This window comes from Pecten maximus, chromosome 9 (assembly GCF_902652985.1).
Source record: "Pecten maximus chromosome 9, xPecMax1.1, whole genome shotgun sequence".
Lineage (NCBI taxonomy): Eukaryota > Metazoa > Mollusca > Bivalvia > Pectinida > Pectinidae > Pecten > Pecten maximus.
The window spans coordinates 30,706,178-30,728,334 of NC_047023.1; the positions used below are offsets into that span (position 1 = coordinate 30,706,178).

Sequence of the window (22,157 nt, forward strand, 5' to 3'; positions counted from 1 at the left end):
CTCACACTCTGTCTCTATATATCTGGTATGTAACTCACACTCTGTCTCTATATATCTGGTATGTAACTCACACTCTGTATCTATATATCTGGTATGTAACTCACACTCTGTCTCTATATATCTGGTATGTAACTCACACTCTGTCTCTATATATCTGGTATGTAACTCACACTCTGTCTCTATATATCTGGTATGTAACTCACACTCTGTCTCTATATATCTGGTATGTAACTCACACTCTGTCTCTATATATCTGGTATGTAACTCACACTCTGTCTCTATATATCTGGTATGTAACTCACACTCTGTCTCTATATATCTGGTATGTAACTCACACTCTGTCCTCTATATATCTGGTATGTAACTCACACTCTGTCTCTATATATCTGGTATGTAACTCACACTCTGTCTCTATATATCTGGTATGTAACTCACACTCTGTCTCTATATATCTGGTATGTAACTCACACTCTGTCTCTATATCTGGTATGTAACTCACACTCTGTCTCTATATATCTGGTATGTAACTCACACTCTGTCTCTATATATCTGGTATGTAACTCACACTCTGTCTCTATATATCTGGTATGTAACTCACACTCTGTCTCTATATATCTGGTATGTAACTCACACTCTGTCTCTATATATCTGGTATGTAACTCACACTCTGTCTCTATATATCTGGTATGTAACTCACACTCTGTCTCTATATATCTGGTATGTAACTCACACTCTGTCTCTATATATCTGGTATGTAACTCACACTCTGTCTCTATATATCTGGTATGTAACTCACACTCTGTCTCTATATATCTGGTATGTAACTCACACTCTGTCTCTATATATCTGGTATTGAACTCACACTCTGTCTCTATATATCTGGTATGTAACTCACACTCTGTCTCTCTATATCTGGTATGTAACTCACACTCTGTCTCTATATATCTGGTATGTAACTCACACTCCTGTCTCTATATATCTGGTATGTAACTCACACTCTGTCTCTATTATCTGGTATGTAACTCACACTCTGTCCTCTATATATCTGGTATGTAACTCACACTCGTGCTCTATATATCTGGTATGTAACTCACACTCTGTCTCTATATATCTGGTATGTAACTCACACTCTGTCTCTATATATCTGGTATGTAACTCACACCTGTCTGTCTATATATCTGGTATGTACTCACACTCTGTCTCTATATATCTGGTAATGTAACTCACACTCTGTCTTATATATCTGGTATGTAACTCACACTCTGTCTCTATATATCTGGTATGTAACTCACACTCTGTCTCTATATATCTGGTATGTAACTCACACTCTGTCTCTATATATCTGGTATGTAACTCACACTCTGTCTCTATATATCTGGTATGTAACTCACACTCTGTCCTCTATATATCTGGTATGTAACTCACACTCTGTCTCTATATATCTGGTATGTAACTCACACTCTGTCTCTATATATCTGGTATGTAACTCACACTCTGTCTCTATATATCTGGTATGTAACTCACACTCTGTCTCTATATATCTGGTATGTAACTCACACTCTGTCTCTATATATCTGGTATGTAACTCACACTCTGTCTCTATATATCTGGGGTGTAACTCACACTCTGTCTCTATATATCTGGTATGTAACTCACACTCTGTCTCTATATATCTGGTATGTAACTCACACTCTGTCTCTATATATCTGGTATGTAACTCACACTCTGTCTCTATATATCTGGTATGTAACTCACACTCTGTCTCTATATCTGGTATGTAACTCACACTCTGTCTATATATCTGGTATGTAACTCACACTCTGTCTCTATATATCTGGTATGTAACTCACACTCTGTCTCTATATATCTGGTATGTAACTCACACTCTGTCTCTATATATCTGGTATGTAACTCACACTCTGTCTCTATATATCTGGTATGTAACTCACACTCTGTCTCTATATATCTGGTATGTAACTCACACTCTGTCTCTATATATCTGGTATGTAACTCACACTCTGTCTCTATATATCTGGTATGTAACTCACACTCTGTCTCTATATCTGGTATGTAACTCACACTCTGTCTCTATATATCTGGTATGTAACTCACACTCTGTCTCTATATATCTGGTATGTAACTCACACTCTGTCTCTATATATCTGGTATGTAACTCACACTCTGTCTCTATATATCTGGTATGTAACTCACACTCTGTCTCTATATCTGGTATGTAACTCACACTCTGTATCTATATATCTGGTAACTCACACTCTGTCTCTATATATCTGGTATGTAACTCACACTCTGTCTCTATATATCTGGTATGTAACTCACACTCTGTCTATATATATCTGGTATGTAACTCACACTCTGTCTCTATATATCTGGTATGTAACTCACACTCCGTCTCTATATATCTGGTATGTAACTCACACACTGTCTCTATATATCTGGTATGTAACTCACACTTTGTCTCTATATATCTGGTATGTAACTCACACTCTGTCTCTATATATCTTGTATGTAACTCACACTTTGTCTCTATATATCTGGTATGTAACTCACACTCTGTCTATATATATCTGGTATGTAACTCACACTCTGTCTATATATATCTGGTATGTAACTCACACTCTGTCTCTATATATCTGGTATGTAACTCACACTCTGTCTCTATATATCTGGTATGTAACTCACACTCTGTCTCTATATATCTGGTATGTAACTCACACTCTATCTCTATATATCTGGTATGTAACTCACACTCTATCTCTATATATCTGGTATGTAACTCACACTCTGTCTCTATATATCTGGTATGTAACTCACACTCTGTCTGTATATATCTGGTATGTAACTCACACTCTGTCTCTATATATCCTTGGTATGTAACTCACACTCTGTCTCTATATATCTGGTATGTAACTCACACTCTGTCTCTATATATCTGGTATGTAACTCACACTCTGTCTCTATATATCTGGTATGTAACTCACACTCTGTCTCTATATATCTGGTATGTAACTCACACTCTGTCTCTATATCTGGTATGTAACTCACACTCTGTCTCTATATATCTGGTATGTAACTCACACTCTGTCTCTATATATCTGGTATGTAACTCACACTCTGTCTCTATATATCTGGTATGTAACTCACACTCTGTCTCTATATATCTGGTATGTAACTCACACTCTGTCTCTATATATCTGGTATGTAACTCACACTCTGTCTCTATATATCTGGTATGTAACTCACACTCTGTCTCTATATATCTGGTATGTAACTCACACTCTGTCTCTATATATCTGGTATGTAACTCACACTCTGTCTATATATATCTGGTATGTAACTCACGCTCTGTCCCTATATATCTGGTATGTAACTCACACTCTGTCTCTATATATCTGGTATGTAACTCACACTCTGTCTCTATATATCTGGTATGTAACTCACACTCTGTCTCTATATATCTGGTATGTAACTCACACTCTGTCTATATATCTGGTATGTAACTCACACTCAGTCTCTATATATCTGGTATGTAACTCACACTCTGTCTCTATATATCTGGTATGTAACTCACACTCCATCTCTATATATCTGGTATGTAACTCACACTCTGTATCTATATATCTGGTAACTCACACTCTGTCTATATATCTGGTATGTAACTCACACTCAGTCTCTATATATCTGGTATGTAACTCACACTCTGTATCTATATATCTGGTAACTCACACTCTGTCTCTATATATCTGGTATGTAACTCACACTCTGTCTATATATCTGGTATGTAACTCACACTCTGTCTCTATATATCTGGTATGTAACTCACACTCTGTATCTATATATCTGGTAACTCACACTCTGTCTCTATATATCTGGTATGTAACTCACACTCTGTCTATATATCTGGTATGTAACTCACACTCTGTCTCTATATATCTGGTATGTAACTCACACTCAGTCTCTATATATCTGGTATGTAACTCACACTCTGTCTCTATATATCTGGTATGTAACTCACACTCTGTCTCTATATATCTGGTATGTAACTCACACTCTGTCTATATATCTGGTATGTAACTCACACTCTGTCTCTATATATCTGGTATGTAACTCACACTCTGTCTCTATATATCTGGTATGTAACTCACACTCTGTCTCTATATATCTGGTATGTAACTCACACTCTGTCTCTATATATCTGGTATGTAACTCACACTCTGTCTCTATATATCTGGTATGTAACTCACACTCTGTCTCTATATATCTGGTATGTAACTCACACTCTGTCTCTATATATCTGGTATGTAACTCACACTCTGTCTCTATATATCTGGTATGTAACTCACACTCTGTCTCTATATATCTGGTATGTAACTCACACTCTGTCTCTATATATCTGGTATGTAACTCACACTCTGTCTCTATATATCTGGTATGTAACTCACACTCTGTCTCTATATATCTGGTATGTAACTCACACTCTGTCTCTATATATCTGGTATGTAACTCACACTCTTGTCTCTATATATCTGGTATGTAACTCACACTCTCTCTCTATATATCTGGTATGTAACTCACACTCTGTCTCTATATATCTGGTATGTAACTCACACTCTGTCTATATATAATCTGGTATGTAACTCACACTCTGTCTCTCATATATCTTGGTATGTAACTCACACTTCTGTCTCTCTATATCTGGTAATGTAACTCACACTCTGTCTATATATATCTGGTTGTAACTCACACTCTCGTCTCTATATATCTGGTATGTAACTCACACTCTGTCTCTATATATCTGGGTATGTAACTTCACACTCTGTCTCTATATATCTGGTTATGTAACTCACACTCTAGTCTCTATATATCTGGTATGTAACTCACACTCTGTCTCTATATATCTGGTATGTAACTCACACTCTGTCTCTATATATCTGGTATGTAACTCACACTCTGTCTATATATCTGGTATGTAACTCACACTCTGTCTCTATTATCTGTGTCTCTATATATCTGGTATGTAACTCACACTCTGTCTCTATATATCTGGTATGTAACTCACACTCTGTCTCTATATATCTGGTATGTAACTCACACTCTGTCTCTATATATCTGGTATGTAACTCACACTCTGTCTCTATATATCTGGTATGTAACTCACACTCTGTCTCTATATATCTGGTATGTAACTCACACTCTGTCTCTATATATCTGGTATGTAACTCACACTCTGTCTCTATATATCTGGTATGTAACTCACACTCTGTCTCTATATATCTGGTATGTAACTCACACTCTGTCTCTATATATCTGGTATGTAACTCACACTCTGTCTCTATATATCTGGTATGTAACTCACACTCTGTCTCTATATATCTGGTATGTAACTCACACTCTGTCTCTATATATCTGGTATGTAACTCACACTCTGTCTCTATATATCTGGTATGTAACTCACACTCTGTCTCTATATATCTGGTATGTAACTCACACTCACACTCTGTCTCTATATATCTGGTATGTAACTCACACTCTGTCTCTATATATCTGGTATGTAACTCACACTCTGTCTCTATATATCTGGTATGTAACTCACACTCTGTCTCTATATATCTGGTATGTAACTCACACTCTGTCTCTATATATCTGGTATGTAACTCACACTCTGTCTCTATATATCTGGTATGTAACTCACACTCTGTCTCTATATATCTGGTATGTAACTCACACTCTGTCTCTATATATCTGGTATGTAACTCACACTCTGTCTCTATATATCTGGTATGTAACTCACACTCTGTCTATATATATCTGGTATGTAACTCACACTCTGTCTCTATATATCTGGTATGTAACTCACACTCTGTCTCTATATATCTGGTATGTAACTCACACTCTGTCTCTATATATCTGGTATGTAACTCACACTCTGTCTCTATATATCTGGTATGTAACTCACACTCTGTCTCTATATATCTGGTATGTAACTCACACTCTGTCTCTATATATCTGGTATGTAACTCACACTCTGTCTCTATATATCTGGTATGTAACTCACACTCTGTCTATATATCTGGTATGTAACTCACACTCTGTCTCTATATATATCTGGTATGTAACTCACACTCTGTCTCTATATATCTGGTATGTAACTCACACTCAGTCTCTATATATCTGGTATGTAACTCACACTCTGTCTCTATATCTGGTATGTAACTCACACTGTCTATATATATCTGTATGTAACCTCACCCTCTGTCTCTATATATCTGGTATGTAACTCACACTGTGTCTATATATATCTGGTATGTAACTCACACTCTGTCTCTATATATCTGGTATGTAACTCACACTCTGTCTCTATATATCTGGTATGTAACTCACACTCTGTCCTATATATCTGGTATGTAACTCACACTCTGTCTCTATATATCTGGTATGTAACTTCACACTCTGTCTCTATATATCTGGTATGTAACTCACACTCTGTCTCTATATATCTGGTATGTAACTCACACTCTGTCTCTATATATCTGGTATGTAACTCACACTCTGTCTCTATATATCTGGTATGTAACTCACCCTCTGTCTCTATATATCTGGTATGTAACTCACACTCTGTCTCTATATATCTGGTATGTAACTCACACTCTGTCTCTATATATCTGGTATGTAACTCACACTCTGTCTCTATATATCTGGTATGTAACTCACACTCTGTCTCTATATATCTGGTATGTAACTCACACTCTGTCTCTATATATCTGGTATGTAACTCACACTCTGTCTCTATATATCTGGTATGTAACTCACACTCTGTCTCTATATATCTGGTATGTAACTCACACTCTGTCTCTATATATCTGGTATGTAACTCACACTCTGTCTCTATATATCTGGTATGTAACTCACACTCTGTCTCTATATATCTGGTATGTAACTCACACTCTGTCTCTATATATCTGGTATGTAACTCACACTCTGTCTCTATATATCTGGTATGTAACTCACACTCTGTCTCTATATATCTGGTATGTAACTCACACTCTGTCTCTATATATCTGGTATGTAACTCACACTCTGTCTCTATATATCTGGTATGTAACTCACACTCTGTCTCTATATATCTGGTATGTAACTCACACTCTTCTCTATATATCTGGTATGTAACTCACTACTACTGTCTCTAATATATCTGGTATGTAACTCACACTCTGTCTCTATATATCTGGTATGTAACTCACACTCTGTCTCTATATATCTGGTATGTAACTCACACTCTGTCTCTATATATCTGGTATGTAACTCACACTCTGTCTCTATATATCTGGTATGTAACTCACACTCTGTCTCTATATATCTGGTATGTAACTCACACTCTGTCTCTATATATCTGGTATGTAACTCACACTCTGTCTCTATATATCTGGTATGTAACTCACACTCTGTCTCTATATATCTGGTATGTAACTCACACTCTGTCTCTATATATCTGGTATGTAACTCACACTCTCTCTCTATATATCTGGTATGTAACTCACACTCTGTCTCTATATATCTGGTATGTAACTCACACTCTGTCTCTATATATCTGGTATGTAACTCACACTCTGTCTCTATATATCTGGTATGTAACTCACACTCTGTCTCTATATATCTGGTATGTAACTCACACTCTGTCTCTATATATCTGGTATGTAACTCACACTCTGTCTCTATATATCTGGTATGTAACTCACACTCTGTCTCTATATATCTGGTATGTAACTCACACTCTGTCTCTATATATCTGGTATGTAACTCACACTCTGTCTCTATATATCTGGTATGTAACTCACACTCTGTCTCTATATATCTGGTATGTAACTCACACTCTGTCTCCTATATATCTGGTATGTAACTCACACTCTGTCTCTATATATCTGGTATGTAACTCACGCTCTGTCTCTATATATCTGGTATGTAACTCACACTCTGTCTCTATATATCTGGTATGTAACTCACACTCTGTCTCTATATATCTGGTATGTAACTCACACTCTGTCTCTATATATCTGGTATGTAACTCACACTCTGTCTCTATATATCTGGTATGTAACTCACACTCTGTCTCTATATATCTGGTATGTAACTCACACTCTGTCTCTATATATCTGGTATGTAACTCACACTCTGTCTCTATATATCTGGTATGTAACTCACACTCTGTCTCTATATATCTGGTATGTAACTCACACTCTGTCTCTATATATCTGGTATGTAACTCACACTCTGTCTCTATATATCTGGTATGTAACTCACACTCTGTCTCTATATATCTGGTATGTAACTCACACTCTGTCTCTATATATCTGGTATGTAACTCACACTCTGTCTCTATATATCTGGTATGTAACTCACACTCTGTCTCTATATCTGGTATGTAACTCACACTCTGTCTCTATATATCTGGTATGTAACTCACACTCTGTCTCTATATATCTGGTATGTAACTCACACTCTGTCTCTATATATCTGGTATGTAACTCACACTCTGTCTCTATATATCTGGTATGTAACTCACACTCTGTCTCTATATATCTGGTATGTAACTCACACTCTGTCTCTATATATCTGGTATGTAACTCACACTCTGTCTCTATATATCTGGTATGTAACTCACACTCTGTCTCTATATATCTGGTATGTAACTCACACTCTGTCTCTATATATCTGGTATGTAACTCACACTGTCTTTCTATATCTGGTATGTAACTCACACTCTGTCTCTATATATCTGGTATGTAACTCACACTCTGCTCTCTATATATCTGGTATGTAACTCACACTCTGTCTCTATATATCTGGTATGTAACTCACACTCTGTCTCTATATATCTGGTATGTAACTCACACTCTGTCTCTATATATCTGGTATGTAACTCACACTCTGTCTCTATATATCTGGTATGTAACTCACACTCTGTCTCTATATATCTGGTATGTAACTCACACTCTGTCTCTATATATCTGGTATGTAACTCACACTCTGTCTCTATATATCTGGTATGTAACTCACACTCTGTCTATATATATCTGGTATGTAACTCACACTCTGTCTCTATATATCTGGTATGTAACTCACACTCTGTCTCTATATATCTGGTATGTAACTCACGCTCTGTCTCTATATATCTGGTATGTAACTCACACTCTGTCTCTATATATCTGGTATGTAACTCACACTCTGTCTCTATATATCTGGTATGTAACTCACACTCTATCTCTATATATCTGGTATGTAACTCACACTCTATCTATATATATATCTGGTATGTAACTCACACTCTGTCTCTATATATCTGGTATGTAACTCACACTCTGTCTCTATATATCTGGTATGTAACTCACACTCTATCTCTATATATCTGGTATGTAACTCACACTCTGTCTCTATATATTTTTCTGGTATGTAACTCACACTCTGTCTCTATATATCTGGTATGTAACTTACACACTGTCTCTATATATTTTTCTGGCATGCAACTCACACTCCGTCTCTATATATCTCTTTATACTTGGTATGTATAAGTATTCATTTTTGGAACATTTTGTGTGTGTGTGTGTTAATTTAGATATATTTCTATACAATGAGTGTTGGTTCACAGGCATCTGCATCTGGTTAGTATTGATAGAAAAAATATTAGGCCTTACCCCTTCTATATCAACAAGGTGTAACACTTGAAGATCTACGATGCATCAACTGTGGAATGGAAGAAGACCTGATTGGTCGGCAGCTCTATAAACAATACTAAGTATAATTGTCGACCAATCAGGTCTACTTCCATTGCACAGTCGATGCATCGTAGATTTTCAAGTGTTACACCTTGTTGATATAGTAGGGGAAGGGGCTGATATTTTTTCTATCAATACTGACCAGAAGCAGACGCCTGTGGTTAGTTTATGCATTTTTGTGACGGGCGGCATTAAATCAGAGTACTGAACTAAACGTAAACATGTTTTGGTTTACCACAATTATTTGTCCTAATACAATCCTGCGCTACTACCGACATGAGTGTATAACTTACCTCTCTATTCAATGCTCGTGCTATAGACTTAGCTATACTTGTTTTCCCTACTCCTGGTGGGCCGTAGAAACACAGAATCTTTCCTTGGGTACCACCCTTCAGCTGGCTTACAGCAATGAACTCCTGCAATATACCATTATAATGCTTTACATACTGAAATGGTGAATTTTACAGAACATAGATACAAGAGCAATAACTCTTGCTCCACAGGAATTTATCTCAGTAATACATTGCTTTATAAGATTTACATGTACATGGGAAAAAGTTTTGCTCCGATTTACAACAAAATTCTTCAGCCAGGAAATATTAAACAATAGAAATGCATTCATCATCTGCAATACTCCATAGTTTAAATCTACTTTCACTCTCTGGCTCTGCACATAGGGAATGTGTCATAGCGAAAGTGAACCCATGCAACTAGCTATTTGATCGGTGTCAGGAAAAAATCCGACCCATCACTGAACTGATGCATTTGTTTTGAAGATCACAGAGGAGTGACAGGCAAGTTCAAGGCCAAACAATGAATTTTACTGAAAGGCGACGTTGAGATTTGTTTGATGTACATCAAAGGACCAAGCAGTCTTTTTCTTTATCCACAAGGTGGTGCTGACCGAGCCTTTAATTTGCTATGACATATTCCAACGGTGCAGAGCATGAAAACAATTGTAATTTCTAGAGTATTGAGGATGTAGAATCCTTTACAAATAGCCTTACCAGTATTCTATTTTTCACATCATCCATCCCATAATGATCTTCCTCTAGAATAGTCTTTGCCCTTGTTAGGTCCAGATTTTCTTTGGTGTGTTTTCCCCAGGGTAGCGATGTTAACCAATCAAGATAATTCCTTGTAACGCTGTAAACATCAAAAGAGTATACAGTACAGCCAATCCAATTAACATTGTACGTGACAGGCAAAAATTGTAGAAAATTTAAAGACATATAGCTTACTGAGAGTGGTTAATTCAGACAAATTACCCAGAATGTGGGTCTGACAAACAGCTCTCCAGATTTAAATATTGAATAATTTACTGTTTAACGATATCCTTTTATAATCATTACACTGTAAATAACAATACTTACTTAAATTCTGCAGAATGATAATCCAGGAAGTTGAACTTGGCCATTTCTTCATCAATCAGGGTTTTTACATGTTCAGGTATAACCAAATCCTGGAGAGGAAATCTTTACACCATTAATATGTTTTCATTTTCCCCCAGATCACTGATTATGAGATATATTACAGTAGTTTTAATATTGAAAAATGTCCCAAACTCTGATCGTTACAAATAGCATGCTTATTTAGAAAATGAGTGGCATGATATTGTCCTGACCTTCAGCCTCTCTCTGAATTTCTCCTCAATGGTGTCCTTGTCATCCTTCTCCATGCCCAGACTCTTCTTTATATGCTTCAGTTGTTCCCTCAGCATATATTCCATGTGTTGTTTCCTCACCTTCTCCTCCACCTGTTCAAGGCACAGTGAAATTATGTTTTGTAAAAAAGATCAGGTGTACAATGTAAATATATGTCAGGTGGACTTGTAGTTTTGTGTGATACTTGATACCAAATATACAAAGTAAATATATGTCGGTGGACTTGTAGTTTTGTGTGATACTTGATACCAAATATACAAAGTAAATACAATATATGTCAGGTGGACTTGTAGTTTTGTGTGATACTTGATACCAAATATACAAAGTAAATACAATATATGTCAGGTGGACTTGTAGTTTTGTGTGATACTTAATACCAAATATACAAAGTAAATATATGGCAGGTGGACTTGTAGTTTTGTGTGATACTTGATACCACATATACAAAGTAAATACAATATATGTCAGGTGGACTTGTAGTTTTGTGTGATACTTGATACCAAATATACAAAGTAAATACAATATATGGCAGGTGGATTTGTAGTTTTGTGTGATACTTGATATCAAATATACAAAGTAAATATATGGCAGGTGGACTTGTAGTTTTGTGTGATACTTGATACCAAATATACAAAGTAAATACAATATATGGCAGGTGGATTTGTAGTTTTGTGTGATACTTGATACCAGATATACTAAGCATTGTACAAAAGTATGTCTGTGTGAATAAATCCTTTGAAACGGGCAGATATTCTACCTATTAAGAAGTTTTATGGAATTTTTTAAACATTCAGTGGAAGCATATTGACAATAAAAAGTCATGATAAACTTTACATTTTGTATATTGTATATCACATTGAAACATGACATTGTACAGGGCTTTCTCATTATACTTTAAACTTTTAGGATGATTTATAAATAGCTGTTAAAATATAAACATTTACTTACGAATAATGTCAATTTTTTTTCAAGTAGTCTACTGACAAGTGTTTATTATCGAATAGCACTCACCTGTTCACGAATACTTTTCTGCAATTTAATCATCTGTAATTCTTTCTTCAGCAATGACAGGGTCAAATGTAGCCGTTTTAATATCTAAAATCAAAAAATGTATCAACAGACATTTACACATTAAGTATTTATAATGTTCACTAAACAATAATTGTAAAGATTAGACTGATATATATATATACACAGACATATGACAAAGTTAAATCAGCCACAACTATGGGAGTTTACAATGAGGTGAACATTTACAGTACAGAACAATATACATACATCAGTTTCCTCCATTACGGTCTGTAAATCTGCCGAATCTGCTCCAGTCATTGCACAACCTGAGTACAAAACAAAACAATTATTAAAGATTAAATGTTCATTGTTTTTCTATAAAGATTTCTATAAAACAAAGCTGTTAAGTCTACTGCTTCATTAAACTATAAATGTGATTATTTCGCAATTTGTATAGGTGAGCTATACGTGTGGGCGTTAATTCTGCAATCAATGTTTTTCTTTTCTACCTGCTCCATGAACTCCATGAACATAACAACATAATATATGCCGGGGCAATTTCCAAATGACCTTCCCATATTTGGTAAATTGACCCCTCACATGAACTTCCACATCTACAGTAACCTGTCCTCCCCTATCCCTGTTGCTGATCTGTCATATACAGCCCTGACTTCTACAACGTTGGCCAATACATCAATGGTCACAGGTGATGCCCAATGATAAAATGTACCCAAGAACAGAAGCAGTTACTTTATCAATAGATTCTGTGACTGGTCATGATTGGTAGACATTTGTCTTACTGTTGTTAGTTAACTTTCAAAATTTACAGATTTGTAACTTGTGAAATATGATCAGAAAACGATGTATATAATGAATCTTTGACCTTCTAACATTACTGATGTCCTTACAAAATCTACTAAGCTTACAACATGACGCCATTTTACTATGGTACAAACTAAACTGTTAAAGAGATTAATTAACAATTGCTGTTTACTATAGATGGACAAAGGGGTGCATTTGCTTGTTCACACTACATGGACAAAGTGATTACTATACAAGTACATGAATTTTGTATACTTAACAACCTAACTAAATGGGGATTTATCTAACTTATTGAGTTGAGATAAATTTTAGATGGAAGGTCTATCTATCAGACTTACCTAGATCAGACAGGTACACTGGGTTGTCTATCAGACTTACCTAGATCAGACAGCTACACAGGGTTGTCTATCAGACTTACCTAGATCAGACAGGTACACGGGATTGTCTATCAGACTTACCTAGATCAGACAGCTACACAGGATTGTCTATCAGACTTACCTAGATCTGACAGGTACACAGGATTGTCTATCAGACTTACCTAGATCAGACAGCTACACAGGGTTGTCTATCAGACTTACCTAGATCAGACAGCTACACAGGGTTGTCTATCAGACTTACCTAGATCAGACAGGTACACAGGGTTGTCTATCAGACTTACCTAGATCAGACAGCTACACAGGGTTGTCTATCAGACTTACCTAGATCAGACAGCTACACAGGGTTGTCTATCAGACTTACCTAGATCAGACAGGTACACAGGATTGTCTATCAGACTTACCTTGATCAGACAGCTACACAGGGTTGTTTTTCAGACTTACCTAGATCAGACAGGTACACAGGGTTGTCTATCAGATTTACTTAGATCAGACAGGTACACAGGATTGTCTATCAGACTTACCTTGATCAGACAGCTACACAGGGTTGTTTTTCAGACTTACCTAGATCAGATAGGTACACAGGGATGTCTATCAGACTTACCTAGATCAGACAGGAACACAGGGTTGTCTATCAGACTTACCTAGATCAGACAGGTACACAGGGTTGTCTATCAGACTTACCTAGATCAGACAGGTACACTGGGTTGTCTATCAGACTTACCTAGATCAGACAGGTGCAAAGGGTTGTTTTTCAGACTTACCTAGATCAGACAAGTACACAGGGTTGTCTTTCAGACTTACCTAGATCAGACAGGTACACAGGGTTGTCTATCAGACTTACCTAGATCAGACAGGTACACAGGGTTGTCTATCACTCGTGTGTCCGACTGCAAAAGCTGCGCCAATGCTTCTCTATAAATGATGGAATACAGAGTAAAATGAATATCAACACTTTTGTGTGTGACCAATCTTATAAAACATATCACATATACCACTGTATCACTGATAACAATGATTTTCTATTTAATGTTAGTCCTGTCAACATACCAGTATCATATCATTTGGACATATCTTATCGTATTTATCCTCAAACAGTGTTCGAAAGTAAAGGTGGTCCGATGGCCCGAGGCTATAGAAAACCTGGTCGGTCTATGTAAAATTTCTATGTGTTGGCCCGATTGGCTATGAAAAGTTTTGAGTCCTGACATACATTACAATTCATGTAAACAACATTCCAATATTTTCTGACAAACGATCATATCGAATCAGAACTTACAATTGAGGTGTTTTCACTGAGAACAGCACATTATTGGCTTCAAACATTTGAGTGAGTATGAACTGGATGATGCAAGCGTTTGCTTGACACAGTTATGCTACTTTCAACAATAAGTATTTGACTTGGGCTATGGGATTTCAATTTTCTGTAGACCAATTGTCTAAGGAATTTTCATATATACTTTCATACACTGCTCAAATAATCCCCCTACCATTGGGTAAAATTTAATACCAAACTCATCCTAAAATAAGCCCCCTCACCAACTGTAAAAGTTTAGTACAAAATTTATCCTAAAATAAGCCCCCCCCCCCCACCTAGTGGAAAAGTTTAGTACCATATTTATCCCCAAATAAGCCCCAGATCACATGGTGTTAAATTTAAGTACCATATTTATCCTCAAATAAGCCCCATCACCTGGTGTAAAAGTTTAGAACCACATTTTTCCTCAAATAAACCCCTCCTCTAGTGTAAAAGTTTAGTATCATATTTGTCCTCAAACAAGCCCCCTCCCCAAGTGTAAAAGTTCAGTATTTAAGTTATGGGAAGGCTTTTTTGTGAACCATATTTAGCATTCTATTCTAAAACTGATGATTCTGCAAAAATGAAGAAGCAAGCTTAATGGTGGAAATGGGCTTATTTGCAGATAAATTCGGCACTGCCAGGGTATAAAACTAACTCACCTATAAACAGGATTCATGCTGATGACATCTTGTATTGTTTTCACAATCTCAGATGTAACTGCCTGCAAATAGAATAGCTTGTCTTAATACAAAATTCAGCTGAAACCAAACAGTAAAAACTTCTCAACGTTCACCCACTAAAAATTCACAGGCATCCTAATAATAAATACCTCTCTAACACAATCAAACAAGTTAAATATTTACTATTCATACTGAAAATTAAAAACATAAAGATGAAACAAAATACCCAAAGGTAGTCTAAAATTCAAATGTGTGTGCATGTGTTATCAAGGATTTGAGAGCCAAGTTTACCATTGTCCAAATGATGCACTGACCCTCACCACCATGGCACTGTATTTCTATGGATGGCATATTACCAATAAATTAAACCCCATAATACATATTCTGTCAGCAATTATGAATTATTAAAACAGAATATTTTAAAGCCAGACAATTTGGCAAACTACATCCCCCTCACCCAACCAGATGTGAAATTATATTTCAAAAATGACAGGTGATGAATTTATGCAGAGCTAAATCTAAACACTGATGGTTTGACAGACCTACCATTTCAATCATTCAAAAATTGCATTTGGTGTTATCAATCTGAATAAGTTCGGGAATATCACTAATTTTACAACAATATCATAAGTTCAATGCAGGGGAACCCATGCCCCAAGTATGAAATTCCAAATTGACAAGTAGTACAACAGATCAAGCCCTTAATTTTTTCTTTGATATTGGTCAAAGGTCAAAATGTAGGTCAGTGTTATCTACTTTGATACATGACACACCAGCTAACTTAGGTAAAGCTATTCCCCAAGTATGAAGTTCCAATAACAAATTGTGTATACATAGGAGATAGAGCCTGGACAAGATTAGTGCAAAACTATAGCCCCCTCCTACTAGTTCCTGGTGGGGACAAATGCTCCTCAAAATGACACAAATAATATACCTTAACTTCATCATTGCGGGAGAACGGCTCATGTTCAATATTTTCCACTTCCACGAAAATTACTCGCTCTGATGTCCCAGACCCTACCACTTTCACATCATCCTCATTCATTTTATTGAAAGAATTTGGTGAGACCACATTAGGAGTGGATGTATCATCATCAACAGGCATTGCATCATCAGAAATTGGCATGGCGGCATCAGATAACGGTGTGGCATCTTCTGATAAAGGTGAAGCATCATCTGCAAGTTCCACCTCAATGTCGTTTGTGCTGACCTCTATATCTGTTGCTGCTGTAACTTCTTCTGCTTCCGCATTTTTCTTTCTCCTCCTCCTTTCTTGTCTCCTATTTCCATTGCTTTTGTTTTTGGATATTACTTCTGTTGTAGATATATCAAGTAGAAATACAATATCAGTTAGGCTAAATAAAACTAATTCCATGTACTTGATTCTCGGCCTATTTTCCTAAATAGAGATGAGGGGGAGCTAATTCTTTTATTATTTTATTTGTGAAAACAGATGGAGGCATGTTTTTTTTAATTATTCAAACCATTCATTATCCATTTTTATATAAACTGTTTCAAAATGTGGGAATAAAGATTAATCATGGTTCTTTGTCTTCGTTTCACATTTATGAACATGTACATATACTCTAATTTCATGGTTAATATTACAGGAGAAAGGTTTGTTGTTAATCTGTTTTCAACACTTTCTGCTCCCAAAAAATAAGATTTAATCTATTCAACCAGGAAAAAATATGCCTTGAATAGGTTCTATATAATATGGTCACCAATTCAATTTAATATTCAGTTAGTGAAAATTTAAATTGTCTTTTCAGAATTTTTATAAAAAATTTGTTCAGATAAGAATTATTGTATTTGTTGAATCAAAGTCCTTATGACACTATCTTGTCTTGAAAGACTGAAACACATGTGAATTCGTACCATAGTTGGCTGACTCCTTTTTGTCCTCCTCAATACTGTCTGAAGCTAATGCTGTTATCTTGATTCTAGTGAAAATAAAATTGATCTGAAGAAATAAGAATCCAAGCAAAAATCTCTTCTGGTAAGAAGTCAGAGAAACTATTCATTATTGAAATACTGTAAGTAATCATTATAAACAACAAGAGGCCATATGGGCCTGTTTCATTCATCTGGTTCTAAAGCTACTTTAAAGTTTGGTCATTTCTACAGATACTATGCTTATTACCACTTTATTCAAATATCAGAGTAGGCTAGGTTTATTAATGTCAATAAGTTTTCAAACCCTTCATTCCAGCATACTATTGGCCTAATAGCAGGTCTCGGAGTCTCTTGACTATCGAGAAAGCAATGTCTAAAGATTTAACCCTGAATTCTGTTACCTTGAATGAAGGTCAAGGTCATTCATTTGAACAAACTTGATAGCCCCTCATAATAGCATGCTACAGGCCAAATATCAAGTTTCTTGGCCTCTTCGTTATTGGGAAGAAGTTGTTTAAAATGTTTTAGTCTATTTGACCCCTGCAACCTTAAATGTACATCAAGGTCATTCATTTGAACAAACCTGGTAGCCCTTCACTTACGCATGCTACAGGCGAAATATCAACTTCCTGGGCCTCTTGGTTATTGAGAAGAATCTGTTTAAAGAATTCAGCCTATTTGACCCATGTGACCTTGACTGTAGCTCAAGGTCATTTATTGGAACAAACTTAGTAGCCCTTCACCCCAGCATACCATTGGACCAATATCAGGTCTCTGTGCCTTGTGGTTATTGAAAATAATTTATTCGGTTGATTATTTATGAATATTATTCATATCCTTATAAAAGCATTCTGACATGTGTAACAGACAGTATCTTTTGTGCCATGAGTTAGACAATGAAATTGTGTGATTGATGAGAATAAGTAGAGTATTACAGTATACTGTACTTACACTCTGATAATGATGAGGACGAGTATATATCTACATTCTGATAATGATGAGGATGAGTTGAGTAGTATAATAGTGCCTACTTTCTGTGAATGATGAAGGTAATTATGAGTCACTGTCTATAAGTTCTGTGAATGATGAAGGTATATAATCATAAGTCTATATTAAGCTATGTGAATGATGAAGGTAATTATAAGTCAATATTAAGTTATGTGAATGATGAAAGTTGTTACTATAAGTCTATAAGTATCTAATAAGTTCTGTGAATGATGAGAATGTGTTGAATATAGTATATATGTTCGATGAATGTTGAAGATTACTCATTTAGTGCATACCTTCTGTGAGCAAGAAGCATTAGTCTAAGTTTGCCTTCAAACTCCTGGACACTTGTTATCTGTACAAATGTTCCTATTGAGTGAAGGTCATCCAGGTCCTTGACCACATCATCTTCATTGCTGCAAATGGTGTCAAGAACTGATATAGTACTGAACGTCAAAAATATTATAAAAAGTAAGCTTTTGTTTTATATAATAATGCTTTACTTAAAGTTTCCTGGACTTTTTGAAGATGTGCTAAACAAAACAAAGACTAATAATATGTTTTGGTACAAAAGTATATTTTACTGCATCTGACCACATTTAATCTGTACAATAATCATTGTGTGGCTATACAAGATCAATAGGGTTCAGATTTGGTACAGATACATCCACTGTAATTAGTAAATTAAATATAAATGTCCTTGCATGATGGTGAAAGTCATTACATTTCTTTTTATCATTTACAGATACCCTAGCTGAGTTTCCTCTGGCCCTGACACCATGGCTGGTGTACCAGACATCTAGCTGTCAGAATGTCCAAGTCTGGTGACAGGGCAAGAGGAATCTCAGGCTTCAGATACCCATCTCAGCTATCAAGATATAACGACTATGAACATGGGACTGTATTAATGTGGGGGAAAAAATAGCAGTTTTTAGCACCATATCTGACTGAGTTCACATTTATGATTTAACAAGACTATTTTCTGCTGTCATCTGGCAGGATTTCTTACAAAATGTTTTCAAGTTTTCTGGTTTTTTTTTAACATTTGGTAAATTTATACATCAGAGCATGTTGCAATATGCATCGGAATAGAAAATCTGTAGCCTTGATTGTGATGAATGGAACACACAGTTGTAATAGCTGGTATCACTTTTATTACCAGTCAAATCATTAATACCAGGTAGCTAAGGTTAATAATAAAATCTTTACAACGTAAAACTGATAAAATTCACCATTGGATACTCACTTGTCATCCTTTTTCAGAAACACTCCTGCATATGGTTGGTTCAATCTAAGTTTCCGTCTTATAATTTGTTTAAGCTCATCATCCTTAATCTGAAATTTAAGGAAATATGCAAAATCATCAATATGAAACAGGTTCACATCAATCAATATCATCATAAGGATAAGTGATAGCATTGAGATTTGAAGCAGCCTGGGAAATTTGGGCAAGGCCACAAGAAATAACATAGAGAAACATTCCTGCAGATATTGAACCCAGGTCACAGACAATCTCTTACATTATGAAACATTGCAGTAAGTGTAGATCCGATTAATCAATGATTGGTTGTTTTACCTCTGACTATGACTAATAGATCATGGTTTAAAAAAAAAAAAAAATAGTTTGAAATATCTTACAGGAATCAAATAAAAAAACAAAAAAAAACATTTGGCTTTGGAACTATGTTTTGTTTATTCCTGTAGTTAATTAGCAATTTCATTTATTGTCTGGCTGTTACGTGTATTCTTATAACGCATGTTGATTTAATTTTTTAATAACATTATAAAAAAATGAAATGTTAATATAAGGAATAATTCTTGTTTTTTATTATTTACTGCTGTGTAAACAGCATTTTTTTCACAGATAAATCCAGCATGACGCACTACCGTGCATCATTTGAAACATCTTTAAAAAAAATGCAGTTACATATACACCATTTAGAATTATTCCTTGAATAAATGAACAATACCACTGGTAAATTGAAATAAAAATGCATTAAAACAACTTTTTTAAACAAAGCTAGATGCCTTAAAACATATCATATTCACAACGGTTTCCTGTATTGATTATGCGTGGCAAAAAGCGAGAGTTGTGGCCGCAAGCTATATTATTTGTACATGATCCATGTACTTGGTTGTTAAAATAATGGCATTTAAATTTAAATGTCACCTGTGCATTTTTATGTAACATCGCCGTTTTCTATCTCTATACTAACTGAATGGAATGAAGGGAAGTTACTCTAATACAGCAGAATGATGGTAATTAGCATCTCCAGAGTTAGAAAAGGTGCTGCGTTACTCCACTTCTGATTGCAGTGGCTGTGTTTGGATTGGGACAATTACAGGAAAGCATGTACAGATGAATGTAACGTTTGGATGAATTAGATATTAAGAAAGAAATAAGCAAATGAAACAGAAATTGCAATTCCATGTTAGAAAAAGATGATTTTACAGCAATATGCAGAGTTGACATTTTGATTTAATGCTGTTATTGTAGCAACCAAGTACATGGATCATGTACCTATCAATCATTACTCTCGATTTTGTCACGTTGACCTTTTATGGTGGAATCTATGCGATTTGCTTTTGTTTAATATAGCCATATAGTTATTACTATAATGGTCACACAGATCACTATAATAGTGAAATCATGACTTCTCTCCGACCTGATGATGCATATATTCTGACAGTATACTAACTTCAATCAATTTCACAAATCGTGGAAACACAGGTTGTCGACTAACGGCTATGACGGGAACTTTCGGATATATGTCTGGTATCACGATAGGTGCCAGTGCTCGTAATGGGGCCTTGTTCGGAATTTCCTCTTCCTGGTATATTTCCTTCTCATCAGGGTCTGCACTGCTGCAAAAATACCTATGCTGAAAACACGAAGTTCTCCCATGACGCATAATGCTCGAAGAAAAAGTAGAACTTCTGTGTGATGACAATACATTTCTGTAGGTGTGCATCTCCGCTGACCGACAAACATGATGTAATCGACATTGAGCTAAGGTTGCCTTTTTACCCTCACAAAGCGTTTGTGTGCCAATGAATCTCGATGATTTTCTTGCACTAATATAGCTCTTGCATCTTACATTGGCCAAACGTGTAGGAACACTTCCTAATTTAACCATAAGCTCTATATTTGATAGTTTTAAAGCACACGTGCCGGAATTTCTCATCAAGGCAGCCATCTTTATTTGTTTCTACTTCCGGTAAAATTCTAAATATTTTGATAAAAAAATAACGGAATAATTATCCGGAAAAATAATATTTGGGAAATATCCCATGCTTGTCTGCTGAACATAATATACAGGTAGCAATTGAATTATACTTTTATAGGAGCTGTTGACTCATATTAGAAATAATTTACCAGTATGTATACCCAGTGCTCAGACTCGGAGCTCAATTAACACATCTCAGCCAAAGAGATTATTTCCAATTTGAAGAAATATAGGGAACATCTCATTATACCAATGAATCTATAGTCTGGAGATTTTTTTTTTTCATTTTTTTTCTTCTAAATTTATATATAAGCCAAATGATATCTGTGGTTTATATTCACTTCTTTATCGGAGTCCACATTAATACTTTTGTAGGCTTTAATAATTAGTAATTAAGATTAAAGTAGC

The 22,157-nt window shown here is 35.5% G+C and overlaps 1 protein-coding gene across 2 annotated transcripts in view; it reads right to left on the reverse strand.

Annotated features, from left to right (window-relative positions):
* The window catches only part of LOC117334290 (lon protease homolog, mitochondrial-like), a 56,770-nt gene extending 35,044 nt beyond the window's left edge, over window positions 1-21,726 (reverse strand). For both annotated transcript variants that reach the window (XR_004534069.1, XM_033893814.1), the window contains exons 1-13: window positions 21,222-21,726; window positions 19,769-19,857; window positions 18,819-18,938; window positions 17,518-17,582; window positions 16,574-16,953; window positions 15,619-15,680; window positions 14,504-14,574; window positions 12,731-12,789; window positions 12,464-12,547; window positions 11,413-11,544; window positions 11,162-11,250; window positions 10,796-10,934; window positions 10,082-10,204 (exon numbers count right to left, since the gene is read on the reverse strand). Coding sequence is in view for 1 of the 2 variants with exons in the window: in XM_033893814.1 (XP_033749705.1) it covers window positions 10,082-10,204; window positions 10,796-10,934; window positions 11,162-11,250; window positions 11,413-11,544; window positions 12,464-12,547; window positions 12,731-12,789; window positions 14,504-14,574; window positions 15,619-15,680; window positions 16,574-16,953; window positions 17,518-17,582; window positions 18,819-18,938; window positions 19,769-19,857; window positions 21,222-21,719 (1,911 nt within the window). In the remaining variant the exon portion in view is untranslated. The remainder of the gene's footprint in view (window positions 1-10,081; window positions 10,205-10,795; window positions 10,935-11,161; window positions 11,251-11,412; window positions 11,545-12,463; window positions 12,548-12,730; window positions 12,790-14,503; window positions 14,575-15,618; window positions 15,681-16,573; window positions 16,954-17,517; window positions 17,583-18,818; window positions 18,939-19,768; window positions 19,858-21,221) is intronic.
* Between the last annotated feature and the right edge of the window lie 431 nt (window positions 21,727-22,157).